The sequence below is a fragment of the Emydura macquarii genome, unplaced genomic scaffold (genome assembly GCF_026122565.2).
Source record: "Emydura macquarii macquarii isolate MOO-44397 ecotype Brisbane River unplaced genomic scaffold, CSIRO-AGI_Emac_v2 contig_3692, whole genome shotgun sequence".
Classification (NCBI taxonomy): Eukaryota; Metazoa; Chordata; order Testudines; family Chelidae; genus Emydura; species Emydura macquarii.
Genome location: NW_027133829.1, coordinates 6834819 through 6853301, shown reverse-complemented (window position 1 = coordinate 6853301; position 18483 = coordinate 6834819). Strand labels below are relative to the sequence as shown.

Genomic DNA, 18483 nt, shown 5'->3' with positions numbered 1-18483 from the left:
TTCTTCCTATCCAAGTCTCGCTTTCTTGTGACATACAGGAGGGCAGATTAGATCTGGAGGTCACTTCTGGCCTCAAATTCTAGGACTCAACAATTCTTGGTTTCCCTTCCAATAAAGACATTATAGCACAATCCTGCAGTCTTAAAATTCCAGCTTTCCTGCAGGGAGAATCACATGGAACAACACTGGGTTCCTGCAAATCCCCCCACAGACCCTCCCTTACACTCTCTCTCCCTTCTGCCGGACGGGTTAGGTTTTAGTGTTCAGAGACTGCGTGCATCCCAGGAGGTTCTGTGGCGCTGGTACTCATGTCCATTTTGACCCCGCATATCTCTGATTATTTCATCAGGTTGTTGAAATCCTCTTTAATGCTCTCAACCAGAACCTGGTCCAGTTTGAACTGAAGCCCGGTGTCAAAGTCATCACATACGTCACTCAGTTAACGTTAGGTAAGTGTGGAGCCCCACGTAGTCGTGCTTTCTCCGCTACTTCTCCCAGTCCTGGGAGCAGGGACGCAGACCAGCACACTAATGGTATATAGATGGATGGACACTGGGGAAAGAGGAGAGTCTGTCATTCAAGCTGTGACAGAGGGAGGCAGAAGGGAGGCTGGCAATTGCATCCCAGCTCCATCCCAGAATTTAAGGGGGACCCCACACTATGAGCAAAAGAGCCCAACCGAAAGAGTTGCAACTTGCTGGGTGGCATTGGCACTGCTGCTTGGTACATGGGTAGGCTGAGCTATTTTCTCTGTTTCCCAATGCAAGGGTATGCTCCCCTTAGCCTGCACTCTCCACCCAACATGGGACCCTCCACTAGCCACTCAGCACTAGAGAAGGGCCAAAGCCACACCGTTTGGAGCAAGGTTGGGACTTGAATTGTCTGTGAGTTTGGGGTGCTCCGATCTGGGATCATGGGATTCAGGCCCATTTCTAATCAGAACCTCCAAAGAACATCCCCTTCCTAATGTTTATCCCCCCTCCTTTAAATTGTTTCCTTCCTCAAAGCTTCCCACGATAACCCAATACCCTTCCTGCCAAGGCGGGACTAGATCAGCAAAGCTCTCCCACCTTGACTGGACGTGTGTGAGCTTAAGCTTTGCGGGGGAGATGATTGAAAGGAGAGGCATTAAATGTTGGAAAGGGATGTTCTTCAGAGATGTCCGACCAGCGGCAGAGCTTGCTTCCACCAGCATTCTGTGGGGTGCTTCTCTTGTAATGGCTGTCGTTGAGTTTGGGTTTAAAGCCCAGCCCTCTCCCGTGACTCTAGGTAGCTCAGCTGAAGAAGAGAAAGGGCTGATAAAACCTTGCTTTAGGCGAATGGCTTGTTTAGGAGTTTGCTCCATTTCCTGGAGAAACCCCACACATGACAAGAAGCTGCTGGGGATCATGGAACAGTTCACGGTTCTTTGTTGTTAGACCTGGAATTTAACCTTCTTCAGATGGTTCACTGGCCCTTGCTCTGTTGTCAGATTGGAAGGTATCTGCCCACCCTCAGTTCTCGAAGCATCTAAACCATTTACTGACATCAGCCAGGGAAAAAATGTAGTCCAGTGGTTAGAGCAGAGGACTGGGGCCTCCTGGCTGTAATCTTAGCTCTGTCACTGACCATGGGCAAGTCACCTTGGCCCAAATTTTTGCACCCCCACCTGGACACCCTTTGGGTCTGATTTCCAGAAGCACTGAACACGCACATCTCCAGTGGGTAGCCAATGGGAGCTGGGGTGCTCCAGGCTTCTGAAAATCAGGCCCAAACTATCTCCAGTTGGGCACCCAAAATCTGAGATGTGCAAAGTCTTCTGGCCCTTTTGAAAATGGGAGAGGTAACTGTGATGTGCCTCAGTTTACCCACTTATAAAAAATACCATCATTGTGGAGCTTAGTTAATTAACGCATTCATATCTGTAAAGTGTGTTTTGAGACACACTCAGATGAAAGATACATTATAAGGCTCTGATCTGGCACCCAGGGAAATCAATGAGAGCCTTTACATTGACTTCCACGGGAACTGGATCAAGCCCTTATTGCTAATTAGAGCTGGGGAGGAGGAGGGGGAGAGAATAGCCCATAGCCTCTGTGGTTAGGGTTGCTCACGTAGGGTGTGAGAGATTCAGGTTCTGGTCTCTGCTTTGTCTGCCTTAGACCAGGGTCTTGAATCTCTCATGTCCCAGATGAGAGTTTTAACAGTTGGAGTCTCTCTCTCTTCTGGACAAAATTCCACCACGGACCTGAGAAAACCTTCCCCGTGAAAGTTCCATCGAGGCTGATTTATTCGTGTGAAAAGTTTCACTTTTGATGACTCATCATTTTCCGACAAGAAAACGTGTCACCAAAAAAATTCCCAGCCAGCTCTATCGTCACTCTTACAGTCCTATGCAGGACGCTCCTGCTCTTTGCATGAGAGGGAAATCTAGGCATCTGGCAGAGGAATACTTTCCCTGAGAGTGACTCATCTCTACAGATTAGCCCTCATTAAGTGTAAGCACGAGCTACCCATCTCCATCTTCAGGCAGCAGAATAATACACCTCAGCATCCCTACAGCCGACCCTGATGCGGAGCTCTTAGCAAGGGATGAGAGGCTGGATAGCTTTTCACTTTTGCCCTGGCTCTTGATGAGCGTCCCTTGCAATTACCTGGCCAGCTCTGATGTGCAATACCTCAGTGATCCCATTAAAGGGAATGGGGTTTCTGGTTCCTGCTGAGTTTGTCTCATAGAATAACGGGATTCACATTCCTCATTCATGAAACATTCAGAGAGCCAAGAACTAGCTTAGACCATGGCTCGTGACCTCTCCCCCAGCTACTGCCTTTGCTCAGGCCGTAGATGGCAGTGTGCAGCCTGACACTGGCTAATTTAAGGCTTTGAGGTTGCTTTAACTAGGAAGCAAGTTCCTTCCCAGAGGTAGAAAACAAATCATAAGGCCCCACAACAACAAAAAGCTCCTCTCAGACAGTTCTCTCCGGGGGAGAATGATAGACCTTGATGGTCAGGGGCAGGGATGGACAGCAGGTTAGAATTAAATGGTCAGATCTGTACCCAGATCCTGATTTCAATCACCCCCAAGTTCAGGATTCAGTATTTCTTATCAATATTGACACTGCAAAATTCAGCTCCAGGTGAAGATTCTGGACAGCCTTCCGGCCTCTCAAAATCTAGGGCTGCTTGGATCTGAACGTTTGATTCAGGCCCTTCCCCCTACAGCATTTAGATTCAGGTGAAAGGAGGTCCTGTCCTTTTCCAGGAATGAGAGTCTGAGCGAAGCTTTCGCATGCTGGGCTCTTCCATGAAAGTCAGTGGGTGTTCCGAGAGCAAGGTGCTGGCAGCGTCAGACCCTTCAGCTGTAAGAAGCAGGGCATGGACAAAGAGTGATTTTGTTTGTGTAGATTCCTCCACGTCTACGGTGCAATATAAGCAAGGGAGAGTTAGAAGAATAAACCTGAATTGAACCTGGATCAAATGTTTTTTTGCAGGTTCAGAAAAGTTCAGCTGCTACTTCAAATCATTTGCAAAAAGCTAGAGGATCAGTGCTGGGATTAAACTCAGAAGTTCTTCATTCTCAGTCCCAATCTTGCGCACTGACCGCTAGGCCATGAGAATTCTGCCCCAGGCCAGCTGTGGGAGCAGCTACACACACAAGGCACTACATACTCTATGCTATAAATCACCCAAAACACATCTAATAGAGGTGGGGCAGAGCTGCAAACGGCTGCAGAATTTTGGAAGTTGCAGGGGGGATGTTTGGATTGAAGGGTTTTGCTTTGGGCGCCTCGCCAGCATAAGACACCAAAATAAAAACATCCTGGCACCAGTCTTATTGACTCACCCTTCAGAGCTGTGCCTCTGCTCCAGCCCCAGTGAAAACTTAAAACGAGACTGCCCGAAAAACTGACATGGGAGCGGTTAGTTTGTCTGAGCAGAGCCTGCTTCTGCCTTTTCATCAGGAGCTGTTTGTTACACAGTGCCATAGAATCCAAGAAGCAGAGAAGATTAGAGTTGGAAGGGACCTCAGGAGGTCATCTAGTCCAACCCCCTGCTCAAAGCAGGACTAACCTCAGCTAAATCACCCCAGCCAGGGCTTTGTCAAGCTGCAGCTTAAAAACCTCTAAGGATGGAGATTCCATCACCTCCCTAGGTAACCCATTCCAGTGCTTCACCACCCTCCTAGTGAAAAACTTCTTCCTAATATCCAACCTAGACCTCCCCCACCACAACTTGAGACCATTGCTCCTTGTTCTGTCATCTGCCACCACTGAGAACAGCCTAGCTCCATCCTCCCTGGAACCCCCTTCAGGTAGTTAAAGGCTGCTCTCAAATCCGCCCTCATTCTTCTCTTTTGCAGACTAAACAAGCCTAGTTCCCTCAGCCTCTCCTCATAAGTCCATCTCAAAGAGGAGTTTCTCTTTCAAAGGCAGGGGAATCGACTTGTCTCATACCAGCTGGCTTCGCTCAAACAGCATGTGCCACGCAGCGGTGATACTAAAGCAGACGCTGCAAAGAGAGAACCGGCTTTAGCTCCTTGCTGCCCATCTCCCCCTGATTAATGACTTCCCAATATAATGTCTGCCCTTTTTCGTTGCAGCACCGCTCGTGGACTCCAGCACAGGGCACAGCAATTCGGCGATGTTGATGTTGTTGTCGGTGGTCTTTGTCGGCTTGGCAGTTTTTTTAATCTACAAATTTAAAAGGTATGTGGAGGCGCTATTGGAGGAGGGGGGAAGGGAGAGGGTCCAAGGAAGATTGGCAGAGGGATGCTGAAAATATGGAGTTTAGAGTAGGAGAGCCAGGCTCCTTGGTATGGTGGGTCTAGGGTTGAATTAGAGAGAGGATTAGGGGCCAGAACCTCACTTGGTGTTGACTGGTATAGTTCCCCTTGTCTTCTGTGGAGTTGTGCCCATTTACATCAGCTGAGAATCCAACCTATTAGCATCAGTGGCGCTATCCTGATTTACATCAGCTGAGTATCCGGCCCACTGACTTCCATGAAGCAATTCACCCCAGCTGAGGATGTGGCCCCCGGCTTTCAGGGGTGCACCCCCTGTTCACACCAGCTGAGGATCTAGCCATTGGTTTGGGCTGATTCTCAGGAATGTAATGACTCTCCCAAAGCCAAAAAAGATTAAACGTTCTTGTCTGCAAGGGCTGTGACGGACACTGGGGCTGTGGGCTGACTGCTGCCTTTCCAGCAGGCCAGGCAGTCAAACACTGCCAAGTGGACAATGAGTTACACAGGTGCAGCCGTTTCCCTGGAAAAGGTGCACATACTGTACGCCCGAAGTATAGCAGCTCGTTGGGATTTCAGATCGGCAGTGTTCTGCTGCATTTGGAAGGCTGAGACCTAGCGGCAAGTTCTTATCTTAGTGATCATGGACAATGACTTACTTAAGGGGTGGGGGGGAAGGGAGAGAAGGACAAAGGATAACCCTGAGGTTTGGAGAGCTGTGTTCAAGCATCGCACAATGGGGTAGTGTTTTACAGTGGCTTTGCATAGGTGGAGGCGCAGGGAGATCAGGCCCTGGATAGTTGTTTCCTGTTATTGCCTGGTCCCAGGAAATGAGTTTTGTCTCCACGCGTTGCTCACCACAGTTAATCCCTGTATCGGACTGAATGCAAGGCAGCCCCCCATGCTGAGCGCTAGCATTACAACGCAGAAGCCCTCCATCGAGCAGTGTACACATGATGTCGTGGGAGCCAGTGTTAATCGCCCTCTGTCACTTCCACGTCACGTTTGTCCTGCTCCCGAATCAACAGACCTTTCCCCCCCTGGGTAACTCACTGCTGCAAATGCTCACCGGGACCTGAAAAATCAAACTGTGCCTCGCATCAGCGCTGGAGATGGGCTTGAACAAGGACCCGAGATTGAGCACCCCTAAATTTAGAGGGGGCAGTTCAAAATCCAAATGAGAACCCAGCTGATCATTTGGCATCTGTACATATCATGGAATCGGTCTCCATCACCCACAGCTGTTGGGACCCAACGGGGAGCCTGTCTGTGTCTGACACGCAGAGAACAGATACTTTCACGTTGAGTGCGAAGGTGCCTTAACCAGACTTTGATATAAATGCCCCGTTCCCAAGCAGCAGTCAGGACACGCATTGTGTCCATTATACTCTGCTGCCTCAAGATGTCAAAGAAAACTATGGGACAAGTGTGATTTGTTGGCTAATAGGGATGCTTCTTAGGTAGTCTTTGTATCCAGTAAGGTTCCTGCTGTGTGAAAATGTGCTGCATGCCCAGATCCAGCCCGGCAGCCAGACTGGAACTGCAGATTGGGATCTGATTTTGTTTCATTCCTGGCATGAATGCGTTTGAAGCTTCTAAAGCCCAAACCAGAGCTTTTCCCCGACAGGCTCCAGCTTTATGCTTCCCTCTCTGACTTTTCTTCTGCGTGATGTGAGACTCTGCCACATAATGGCATTCATGGGCTGTAGGCAGCCTTTGGGGCCCGAGAGTAGAAAGCCGTCACTCAGAGGGGCGTGGACTGTATGCTCCAAATTGAAATCAATATTTTTGTACTTATTAAAAGGAAAGGCTCATTTCTGAGCTTTTTAATTTTAAATCGGCTGCTACCATTGCCCAAGGGTTTAATCCAAAGCCCCTTGAAGTCAATGGGAATTTAATGTTCTGATCCCACCGTTGAAGTCAATGGGAAAGCTTCCACTGATTTCAGTGGAGTAAGTTCAAGCCCTTAGTGCCCAGGTTTTTCATCTGCTCAGCTGCAGAGTTACAGCCTTGTCCGCTTGTCCAGTCAATAGCACAAAGCCACTGCACTGTTGCTGTCTGCTCCTACGCTGTGATGCAATGCGGTTTCCCAGCAGAATGCCGGCCCTGCGCCGGTGCATGGGATGCTGTTCTTGACGAGGTGCCAGGGACGGGAGACACAGCGAGATGGCAAATGACGCCTCTGCCCTAGGATGTGGGGGCTGGAGGCTGGGCTTCCATCGGCATCTTCCCTTGGGACTAATGCAAAATCCCAAATCTTTCCTTCCCTGCCTGTGGCCCCACACGAGGCTTTCTAGTCTCATTGTGTCTGGGGCACGGTAAAAGGGGAGTGGGCTAGTAAAGAGGAGTCAGTGCTCGGGTTCCCCCAGCTGCTGAATGCAGCGAAGAGGTACCAGGCAACTTGGCAAACCAGCTTGCTTTAAGAAGGCCCCTTGGAAGATAGCCCCTACGCTCCAGAACGGGGGCATCCTCAGTGCAGTCTCTCTAAACCTGGCCACCTTCCTGAAAAGTGTTGCCCACCCTACATGCTCCTTCCACTTCCCCAGGCTGGATCATTAGACAGGTGCCTGGTATGACTTGGTTGTGCTGCAGGGGTGGGAAACCCTCACCCTACACTCTCTCCAAAGGCATGGGGCAGTACAGGTCTGGACTGTAGAACTGAACTGTGGCTAAACCAGAGCATGTTAAATGGGGGGCTAGGGCTGCGCGTTATTAGCTGCTTTGTCCAACCCAGCACCCGCCGGTGCAAATTACAAAGGGTGGAGTGAAATCAGAAACCCAGCATGCCCAACTGCAGGGCCACAGAGCAGAAAACATGCTTTAAATCCCAAACCCGCTGACCCTTTGCATTAGAAATTAAAGCATGCGACGGCTCCTCATGCAGAAATGGGCAGAAAGTCTCCCACGCCCTCTGATCTGTCGGTCCACTGGCAGTGTGTACTTTTATGACTAGCTGGCATCCGTGGCTGAATACTGAGATGCTGTTTAGGGAAGCGGGGGGAGCATGTGGCTGCATGAATGTTTAATTCTGCAAATCTATAGAATTGGCAGGCCCCTGCTTCTCACAGAGCCTCCTTATTATGAGTCTGGAAGCAATAGACACAGGGGGCACATGAGAGATCCCTGCTGCCACCTGTTCTCCCAGCTTGGGACCCTGGTGGCCAAAGAAGTGTGTATGTATTTGGAGGTCACCCATTAGAGAGACGTGCCTGGGGGGGGGGGGGGTGATGGGATTATGGAGGGGTGTTTGCGTGTGCGGATTTGTTTTTTTCCCTGATTCCCAGAGGCAGCTGGAGGCTCTGTTCCATGCCACAGCAAAGAGCTGTTCTCACCCACCCCTCCCTCCCACACATGCCGTTTGAGACAGTCACTTCCCCGCTGCCGCTTCCTCTGAAAACAGAGCCACGGTTCCCTGCACCTACAGGCATCTTCTTGGCCTTTCCATCCTTCCTGGAGTTATCCTGTTCACTCCCAAACCTCGACTGGCCTGTTGAAGCCCTTCTCGGGGTCTGGTTTCCTTCCCCTGATGGATAGAGCCTTCTCCTGCCTTCCCCTTTATCCCTTGCTGGACGTGTTTGCACCCCTTCCCCTTGACTGGGTGTGTTCTGTTCTTCCCCCGCCCCTGGTTGGTACGTTCTCCATCCGTTACCATTGACAACAATTCTTGGTATAGTTGGTGGCTGCGGTTTTATTCTCCAGACCCTAAGCTGTCATTGGGGGGAGAGGGGGAGAAAATTCTCCAGCCTGTATTGGCTGGGAACAGCCTCCAGAAGACGAGTGGAATGTAAGCTGCCTGTCCGAGTCTGCTGACTGCCTGAAATACTGGCTCCCAGGCGTGAGCATCCCAGTCACCTCGGCGAGCCGTTGAGCCCGAATCCTGGCGGCGAGCACTGGGCTGTCAGCGTTGTTATCTCTTTTGCTGCTGATTAAGGCACGCAGTTTACAAGCACATCCCTGTGAAGTGTGGACTTCGATGTAGAATAGCGACGCCTTTTGTATTTTGAAGTGGTATCCTCATGAGACGGAGCTCACCTTTCCCTGCCAGAGGTGTGGCGAGCCCTTTTCCTCATCCACGCAGGCTCAGGCTGAGCAATGGCAGAGAGGTAGCAGAGTGGCTGCCTTTAGCAGATGGAGCCCTTTTTCTCCCGAAAGAGGTGGGGAAAGAGAGCATGTGCGAGGCTTGGTCTACACTTGAAAGTTAGGCAAAGTTGGGCGTTGCCTTCTGCCTGGACTGGCACAAAGAGAGTCTCCGTTCCAGCAGCTCGCAGTGCATGGCCTGGGGTCCTTTCAGAGGTGTTTTTTTTTAAAAAAAAAAGGTTCAAAACCAGCTCACAGGAGGGGATCACACACAAATCCCACTAACACGCTCTGGCATCTCTATGCGGTTCCTACTGTTCTGAAATTGCCATCCCTGCTAGGGCTCATCCACACTTTGGGCAAATCACTTCTCTCTCCAGGCTTTGGTTCCTGATTTGCCAAAGGGGGATAATAATAATACCTTTCTTCCGCCTTTCCCTGTCTCATCAATTTAGATTATAAGGTCTTTGAGGCAGGGGCCATTTCTTACTCTGTGTGTGCAACACCTAGCGATGGATGTTGGTTGAGGCCGCCAAGTCTTACCAAACTCCAAATGATGCTAATCCAGGGTCAATCACTAAAGAGCCAGCAATCACCATACTAGGTCGCATCCTGCCAGGTGCTAAACACCCTGGTGAGGTGCTGGGTGCGTTCAACTCCTGTTGGACTCACGGGGAGTTTCCTTGGCACCTTGAAGATCAGGCTCCTTGACCCCAGCGTGCTTTCCTTATACATAGAATAGTTAAGAGACACAGTGTCTTGGGTAACACGCTATGGGGGCTATTCCTGGTTTAATTGCGCTAATGAGCTACAGTTCTGCAATGCCAAAGGTGTCTTGCTTTCCTTTCCCTGGCAGGAAAATCCCATGGGTTAACATCTACGCTCAAGTCCAGCACGACAAGGAACAGGAGATGATCGGTTCCGTCAGCCAAAGCGAAAGTGCCCCCAAGATCACGCTGAGCGAGTTCTCTGACCCCGAGGAGCTTATGGACAAAGAACTGGATACGCGGGTTATAGGTAGGGCACTGCTGCCCTCTCAGGCATTCTCCTGACCATGATCAACCCGGAGAGCACGCTGAGCCTGGAGATACTGGCAGGTCACTAGGGTTCAGGAAAGCGAACAGACGGTGACCTGGGTAGCAAAGGCATTTCCGGGTGTGAATGGGACGGGACACCTCACTATGGGCAGTGTTCTTCATTGCAAGGCCCGGGAGCCAGTGGTGCCTCTCATTGACTCTAAGAGCAGCTCCCTGACAAATTGTTTATATTCCAATTTATTTTATTTTTAACATTAGAATATGTCCCGAGCCTATCAAAGTTCTTTACACGTCCCATTGACCACATGGCATGGTGTGCGCCAATGAGTACATCTACGTATATCCGTTGTATAATAACCATAACATTCCCATAGCCACCAATGTAGCCATTTAGCCGTTTGTGTCGGGTATTGCTTTTTGGCTCCGGTGAGTTCCTGGAAAGAATGGATAGATTCTTAATTCCGCTGAAGAGAAAATCGGAAAGTGAAACAGGAGAAAAAGCAGATAAGAATGGAACTGTGGATATTAATGAAATGGACAAACACAAGTTTTAGCTACACGAGTCGCTCTGTGACATGACATCGTCAAGGAGCAGCAAGCAATGTGTTAATTTAGTAGTTGATGTGGCTATCACATTGCAGGTTTTTTGCCATGCCCCCGCTTGAAAAATAGTGAAGATCACTGCTATGGGGGTCTTCTTCACATGCACAGAGTTGGACTGATGGCCACGTCTGGGGTCAGGAATAATTTCCCCTCCAGAGCAGGGAGGCTTTGCACTTTCCTCTGTTACAGTGGTTCTCGGCCTTTTCCAGACGGATATTCCCACTTCCCATCTAGCCAGGGTTCCACTGCCATGTAGCAATGTGTGATGGCTGAAAGGGGGTGCTGCGAGCCTCCCACACGTGCTTCACCTTGACTCTGGTGATGTCGAGTGGAGGGGGGTGGATGCAGCCGCAAGGCTGAGAATCCTGGAGCACGGCCCAGTTAGGTCCAGGCAGACTTATCTCATGTGATCCGTTTCCTGCCATTGCAAAAAATGTGGGGTATGTGCCACCCGCATGACTTCTTCACTCTTACTGGGTCCCTCTGCACTGTGGCTTATGTGCGCACGTTGCCGGCGGGCAAGAGGCGACAGACGGGGCTGTTTCATGAGCTACTCTGACCCTTTTCTCCTTCTTGTCTTCCTCAGGAGGCATCTCGACAGTTGTGAACAGCGAAAGCACAAAGGAAATCCCCAACTGCACTAGTGTTTAATGCCCAGAATCCACTTGGTCGACAGCATTTCTGGCTTTTTATTTGTAATTATTATTATTGTTATAATTATTATTATTATTAAAAAAAGAAAATGAGATGTCATTATCCTCATTTGGGAGAGGTGTTTTGTTTACCAGGGCCGCATTCATAAACAGCAGGTGGATGCTTAGCATTTGGAGGATTCCCCTGGGTTAAAAACAACGAGTGAAGGTTGAGACTACAGGGCTAAGGGATTTGAGTGCCCGGTTTGCATTCAAATGAACGTAAATCGTGTGTCTAAATCTCCTTGGTGGATCCGGAAGCCTCAGCTGCAATGTCTCAGGCAAATGATCCACTTCCCCCCTCCACCCCCAGTAGGAAATCAGACACTGGAGCTGATACTGCAAAGTGCTGAGTGCCCTCAACTCCCAATGACTTGCAGGTCTTAGTCGGGTTGGGCCCACTCTGCGTACTGTCCTTGTCCTTTTCTTTTAAACAACGGGGAAACAGACAAAGCGACGTTAACCCTTTGGGCTCTGGAGTGGGCAGGTGGGACGCACAAGTAGCTACCGAGACGCATGCACAAGTTTATGAATGAGGCTCTAACCCGTGCATGTGAATAACGAGGATACTGAAGGCAGACTGTAGATAATTCCAGTGTAAATAACTTTTTATTTCTTGGGAAATAATTTAATGTTTAGTAAAAGAAATGTTTAAAAGCAACCCGCACACCACACACACACACACGCACCAGCCAACCCACCAAGGACCCCTGGTGAATTCTTGTGCAACACATGAGTTCTGAATGTGTACCAGTTGTCTGTCGTATTTAACTCTTTCATCTCTGTCTACCTTACATGGTGGTTTTTCTTTTTGTATAACAGGAAGGATTTTTTTATTAGCAGGGGGAGGGGAGTGATTTTAAGAGGCGGGAACGAGGATTTTCGTCACATCCTTTAACAAGGCACATTGATTTTTTCACCACTGTTCTAGAGCAAAGCCACTGCCCCGAGACTTCCAGTGCAGAGTAGGCTGACACTAGTTAGAGAACGTAATGGAAGCGAAGAGAAAGGCCCTTGATCTCAATGATGGGCAAACCTCACAGTATTTGGGTTTGAACAGCTTCCAAAAGCTGGGCCTAATCCTCCAACTTCTGCCTGGGGTGGGCCAGCTTCTGAGATCCCTAATCGCACTGAGGAGTACCTTTCAGTAGTCTCCAGAGTAAAGTGCACTTCAGTGTGAGTGTAGGTCTGCAAAATTGAGCTGGGTTTCTCCTAGAAAGTGGCTTCTTTTCAAGGGTTCTAGGACGGCTGCTTGCAGTCCTGCCTGGAAATGTGGCAAGAATAACCCTTCTGATGGTTGGTGCTACCTCATCAAAATATGGAATCAGAAAAGGCAGCATGAAAAGAGGATCAGAGATTGAGACGTTCTCTGAAGGTTTTAGAACCTTCTGACCTCTTCAGTTCCGGTCCAGAACTGGGAGAGTGTTCCGAGCAGGAGGAAATGGGGATGGGGAGTTATTTTCACCCATCCTTCCTGAGGCGAAGGTGCTAAACATGGGCCCACTTCTGCAAGGGCCCAATGGGAGTGGAGAGTGTCTGGGGCACCTTTAGGAGATGCTCAGCCTTGGGCAGGATTATAGAAAGCAGAGATGGGCTCCATGTCGGCTCCAGTTCCAGACAGCCCCAAAGTTGGAGGTGTTTGGATCCAGAGTCCCAGTTCATCTGTAATGTGCCTGCGGAGGTAGCAGGAGGGTAGGATTTAAAGCACACTGGTGGTGTTGCTAGCATAAGCACCAAAGTACCAAACTATTACAAACTGGCCAAAAACATCAGTCATATGCCTTGGGCTCTGTTCATCAGATAAAAGGTGGTTCAAAGAGCTTTATAGGGAGAAAAAGCTAAAAAGATCCTTTTGCAAAGAACAAGCAGCAGCTCTTTCAAGATGAAATCAAACCAAGCAAATTTAGGGAAATGGCTTTGTGTGAAACATAAAAGCAAAACAACCTCAAACCGCTGCTACTCGCATTCTAATCCGCCACTTAACACGCTTGAGGTCCTTTCTATCGGTTTAAAAATAATTTCCCTCACCCCGTCACTTCTGCTCTAGTTCCTGATACAAACAGGAGACGGACGGCTGTGTTTTCCTCTCTGACCTTGTGTTTTCATCCATCACGTGTGCATACATTGGTTCTGTTGTGGTATCCTTTCTACTGAAACACCAAAGTATTTACAATGATGGTCCAATCTGCTGCTAGCACTGTCACAGCAGGGCCATTATTTTCCAATAGCATCCCATTTATGTGTGTGTGGGAAGGTTTATACTTAAAGAGCGGTCCTGGCTGGCATCAAGCAAAAATGAGGCTTGGTCAAAATCACCATTGGGTGAAGAGCAGTTTGCCGTACTAAGGATTTTGGAGAAGATTTGTGAGCTGCTGAACAGAGAAATGGCCATTGTTTCCTGCCAAAACATTTTACCCAATGATTTTCATAGTGTCTGAAATTTTTCAGAGAATTGTACAGTTTTTTTAATTCAAACGGAATTTTTCATTTGGAATTGATTCAGTACAAAGAAATGTCACTCTAGCGCTGCTCAGGCTAGCTTCTAAATACAGCACCATGGGTATGGCCGCATGGCGTGGCAGCCCAGACTTGCCGCCCGAGGCTGGATGTTGGAGTTTACACAGAGGAGCAGGGCTTGGCACAGCTGGGACTTCACCGCCCAGCAGCGGTGCAGCCTTATACTTCGAGGGGAGGCTTGGCCCCACACAGGATTGGGCCCTCAGTCCAGCCTGAAGGGTTGGCCAAAGTGGTTTAAAAAAAAATACAACAAAGGGAAAGAACATTGAGGTATTTGATCCAATCCTGCGAACTTTACTTCTGTGAGTAAGTCCCATTGAAATGCTAGGCTTTCTTCCATGAGAAAGTATTCCCGTGCATTTGGAAAAATCAATAGCCCACACAGTATAGAGATATATATTTGTCTCCTGACCCGGGCATTGTCCTGTTAATGCAAACATGATGTTCCCCTGAGACAGGCACCGCTGAGGATGTAACGAAGAAATTAAATGATCACAACTGGATTAGCTATAGTGTATAAATAACGCATGCGATCATGATCCCTGCTGCAGCCCTGTGCCCCATCTGGCCCATAATGCAGGCTGAAACCGGCAGCTCTATACCACCCTCCCTCACAGCTGCTGCTGAAGGGGGTGTGGCCGGGGTAAGGGGGTGTGGCTGGTGCACACTTGTATGCCAGTAATCCCTGGTTGCAGCCACCATCAGTTAGAGAAGCTGGGAGGCAGCTCTAAGTTGCCCAGCCAACCCCTGCTTCGTCCCGGGGATCGGGAAAGTGCAAAGGTGGCATAAGCCCTCACGTTGGCTCCTGTCCTGATCACACTTGAGGAGCAAGGTCAGAACCTTTGGTTCCATTTGAAGATTTAAAAAAAAAAAATCCCTCCTTTTATGTTTTAAGGATTAAATGGGGCAGACAACTGCAATGCTTATATCAAACACGGTACTACGAATGCATGAGTCATATATATATACATATATATATAAATACTGTTCTTGGTTTTATTGTTCCATTTGAATATTTCTACTGTAAAAAAAGGCAGTGGTTTTGAAATTGTTGAAAATAAATGTATTTTTGTACACCGGAGCTACCGACGGCTGCTCTTTCAGTGCTTGGCCTGGTCATTTACTCGTCCCGTACAGTCACGGCTGCTTCGGCGCTTGCCCCTGATAGTGACGCAACCTTCTTCTGAGCCTCCGGCGTGTTTGCTTGCCCTACAACAGTGCTTCCCAACTGCTTGGGCATGACTCCTGCAGTGGGGAAGGTTGAGTGGCGTAGACAATTTTATTGCACTCTACAGCAAAGACAAATCGATCCCTCGGCCAACCCTTCTCACCCATCATCTTAGTTGCAATTCTTCGGTTTTGGTTGGTGGGGCAAGAAATGAGCTCAGAACCCGCACCGAAAACCAGCCTTCGCTCCTGTTACTGATCTGCTGCACCAGTCTCCTGCTGCAGGCTTTGTCCCCAGTGGGTCTGACTGTTGTTGGTGCTTGCCTGGCCTCAGATGACTGCCTGTTTGCTGCTCCTGTATCTTTAGCAGTGCTTTATTAATCTAACGCTCCCTAAAGCAACAGACTGCCCTGACACATGCAGACAAAAGCTCTTTGTAGTGTCCTGTCTGTGCCTCTTGCAACGCTGACGGGAACATTTCAGCTGAACCATTTGTCCTTTGGAAAATGGTGTTGCAGCACTGTCAGAATTTTCCATGAGCAAAGATTCATTTCTTATGCTGAGACCCCCTCCCTCTCAGTGCAGGGGGGGCTAGATTAGATGACCTATCGTGGGCTCTTCTAGGGCTACATTTCTATGGTTCATCAACTTGCTCGCTGGGGAGAATCAAAACAAAATGTAGTGTTTGGGGGTGGGGGCTGACCCTAATCAAATCAATGTTAATCTCGGCTTTATGGGAGATGTAGTTTCTCCTTCCACGAGGTGCCAGGGTGGATCAGCCACAGGCAGAAACCACAGTGCATCATGGGAGCTAGTCCAGCCTGTCACCGGGGGTCGCGACCCAGAAATACCATGGCGCTCAGACGAATGCTAAGGCATCATGGCTGCTCAGATGAAGCGATGCATGTGGCCTGGAAATGAAATCTTGTGAAATTCCCAGACCGCAATGGTTCAGCGCTTTTACTTTTGTGAACTGCTTTGACAGCACAATTTGGGCTGAACGCACATATCCAGATAGTGCCCGTGTCATGGAAATTCTGCATTTTTGATCGGTTCCAAGCTCCTCATTTATTTGGAAAAGGCGAGGCTCACAGAATCTCTATCCAGTTCACCATTTGCCTTTCAAACCAGCTTTATGGCTAAAGTGTTTTTCTAAAGCGGCGCGATGGAATTTACATGCCACACTCACATAGCACCAATGGCGATAGCCATCTTCCTGTCACCTGCGATCTGGCAATGGAAACACGATGAGCAAGGACTTTGGGTTTCCCTTATGCCCTTGGTCCTCGCCCCAGTGACATGCTCTGGTTATTAAGCACCATTCCACGGCTGACATTTTATTGTAATACAGCATCTGAGTGCTATTCTTCCATCATGTATCATGGTACTGCATCAGCAGACTGGCAGCTGACACAAACCCACGTTCTAATGACAGATCTCATCCGTGACGTTTTATAGCACTGCTTTTCCTTTAAGGAGAGCGGTTGATTTGGAAGGTGGAACACAAAAACCACAAGAAAGACAGCTCAGGGGAGCTGCCAGCGAGCGTTCAAAGTCTTAAAATCGAGATAATGTACAAGGTTGGCTCTGATGTTATAATTAACAGGGCTGCCAATGTTTCCATCATAAACCCCTTGGTGGTGGTGGAAGAGGAGTTAGACCTTCACGCAGATTTATTTCGCTGTTATTTGGCACACAAGTATTGGTGCAGTGTTTTTGTTGGCGGGGAGAGAGGCAGAAAAAAATCTCTCCCATAAGATTTGCCACTGTCACATACAATCCTTCCCAATTTCAGATGCTTCATAATTTGTAGGGCAGGGCCACCTATATTTTTTAAATGACTGTGTGTAAGAATCTCTCAGGGAGGAGGAAGGGGTGTTGGCAACTGATTCACCTGACTTATGCCAGTTCTACTTGTGTAAGTTCATTGACTGCAGTAAAGTTACTCCTGATTTACACCAATGTGAGCGTGCCTGGTAATAATTTACATTCCCACGTCAAGGGAAGAATAGATCCTCTTTAATGCCGCATTGGGAATGGCAAGGATTTTTAGGGGCAACATTTAAGGGCATTGTAACCCCCCCAAAAAATAAAATTAACTAAATCCTGGGGCAAGGAAGCGGCTGTCTGTGAAACGGAATAGAAATATTTCCATGACATGTCCTTTCAAACCCTCATAGGAAATTTCTCCTGGCCACAAAAACACAACTGCAGCCTGGTCAGCTAAGGAGAGAACCAGCAAGTGAAATTGACTAGAAACCAACCTGTGAAACTGACCAGGTGTAGGGGAACCTGCATATATGGCAAAAAGTCCTGGGACTCAACAACATGCATGGTGAAAAGGACATGTGAGCTTATTAGCCTCATTGTGGTAGTGTCTTAAGGTTTCCATGCGGGAATCATGGACCCATTTTACTAGTTACTTCACCCAAAGCAGGGAAAGACATCCCTGCCCCAAAGAACTCACGCTAATATTTCCTGCCCTTGCAATGATCCTGGGTAGTGCTAAGACTACAGGTAAGGCCACTTTTCAAATACCTGATTCTTTACTTTAACCGTGTCGCTATAATTTACAATCTACTGTCTCCGAGAGCTCTGAACCTTGTTACAAGATGCCGAGGGTCTTTTGTCATCTTCACTTCCCTTCCTTTCATAGACGAGGGACCAAATTCTTAGTCTGCTCATCACCCCTCTCCTCCCATAGTTGGGGTGTAACGCAGGCCAGGATTTGTCCCTATGTTTTAAAAAAAAAAAGACAAAGATGCACATCCCCTCCCCCCCGCCTTGTAGTCACGTAGACTTTGCAGCACTTATGGCATGGAGGCTCCCCGTCACCCTGCACCACTTCAGGGGGAGTTACGGGGCACTGTGAATGATCTCCATCCTGGGCATTTATGGCAACCTCTGAATGTTACCAGAGTGTGGGCATGTAGCTGAGAATGTATCTCAAGAGGCTATTTCCAGGTGCACAATGTTACATAACACAGGGAATAAAGCAGTTAGGGCTGAGTTAACTGGTTTGGATAAAACAGGAACCGAACGTTCTCCCAGAACTCACACTGAACCCTGGTTGATCGCGCGCGGCATGTGCTGGGTTTTCTTTAAGCAGCGGGTTGGTTTGAGAGCATGTGAGCAGCGCTGGTGTAAGGGGCATCACCTGATCATTGGTTATAGTGCGTTGGGCTCTTTAGTTTCACCAGTGAGATCCTCCTTTTCCTCTCATGGTATGGTGCAGTGGCGTGGGATCCTGGGGAGGTGTCTGTTCCTAGTTCTGCAACTAAGCTGCTGGGTGACCTTGGTCACTGCACCACCTTGAGCCTCAGTTTCCCCATCTGTAAAATGGGATTAATGTTATTCATCTCCTTTGCAAAGTGCTTTGCGATCTAGTGATGTGCCACGCTAGATAAAGCGAACAAGAATGTTATTCTTATTATAATACTGCTGCATATCAAGCGCGAGGAGCGGCCGTGATGTCGGGTACACGTGCCATGTGTGAGTTAATGGATAAAATGCCCGGTGCTGGCACCCACAAATTCACAGCGCTTGTAGCCTGTCAGGGCGGGGGGCCCTGCAAACGGCTGCCTTTGTGCACTGCATCCCAGCTTGGGGCTCGGCCAGAAGAGCCGCTGAGGAGTGTACAAGGGGTGTATGCATGCGGCAGGTCGAGAG

At 48.8% G+C, this 18483-nt stretch overlaps 1 protein-coding gene across 1 annotated transcript in view; it reads left to right on the top strand.

Moving 5' to 3' along the window:
- The window catches only part of SORCS3 (sortilin related VPS10 domain containing receptor 3), a 429816-nt gene extending 418636 nt beyond the window's left edge, over positions 1-11180 (top strand). The window contains exons 24-27 of the mRNA XM_067537027.1: positions 350-449; positions 4581-4686; positions 9655-9815; positions 11025-11180. Of these exons, the coding sequence (XP_067393128.1) occupies positions 350-449; positions 4581-4686; positions 9655-9815; positions 11025-11089 (432 nt within the window). The 3' untranslated portion in view covers positions 11090-11180. The remainder of the gene's footprint in view (positions 1-349; positions 450-4580; positions 4687-9654; positions 9816-11024) is intronic.
- Positions 11181-18483: the final 7303 nt, after the last annotated feature.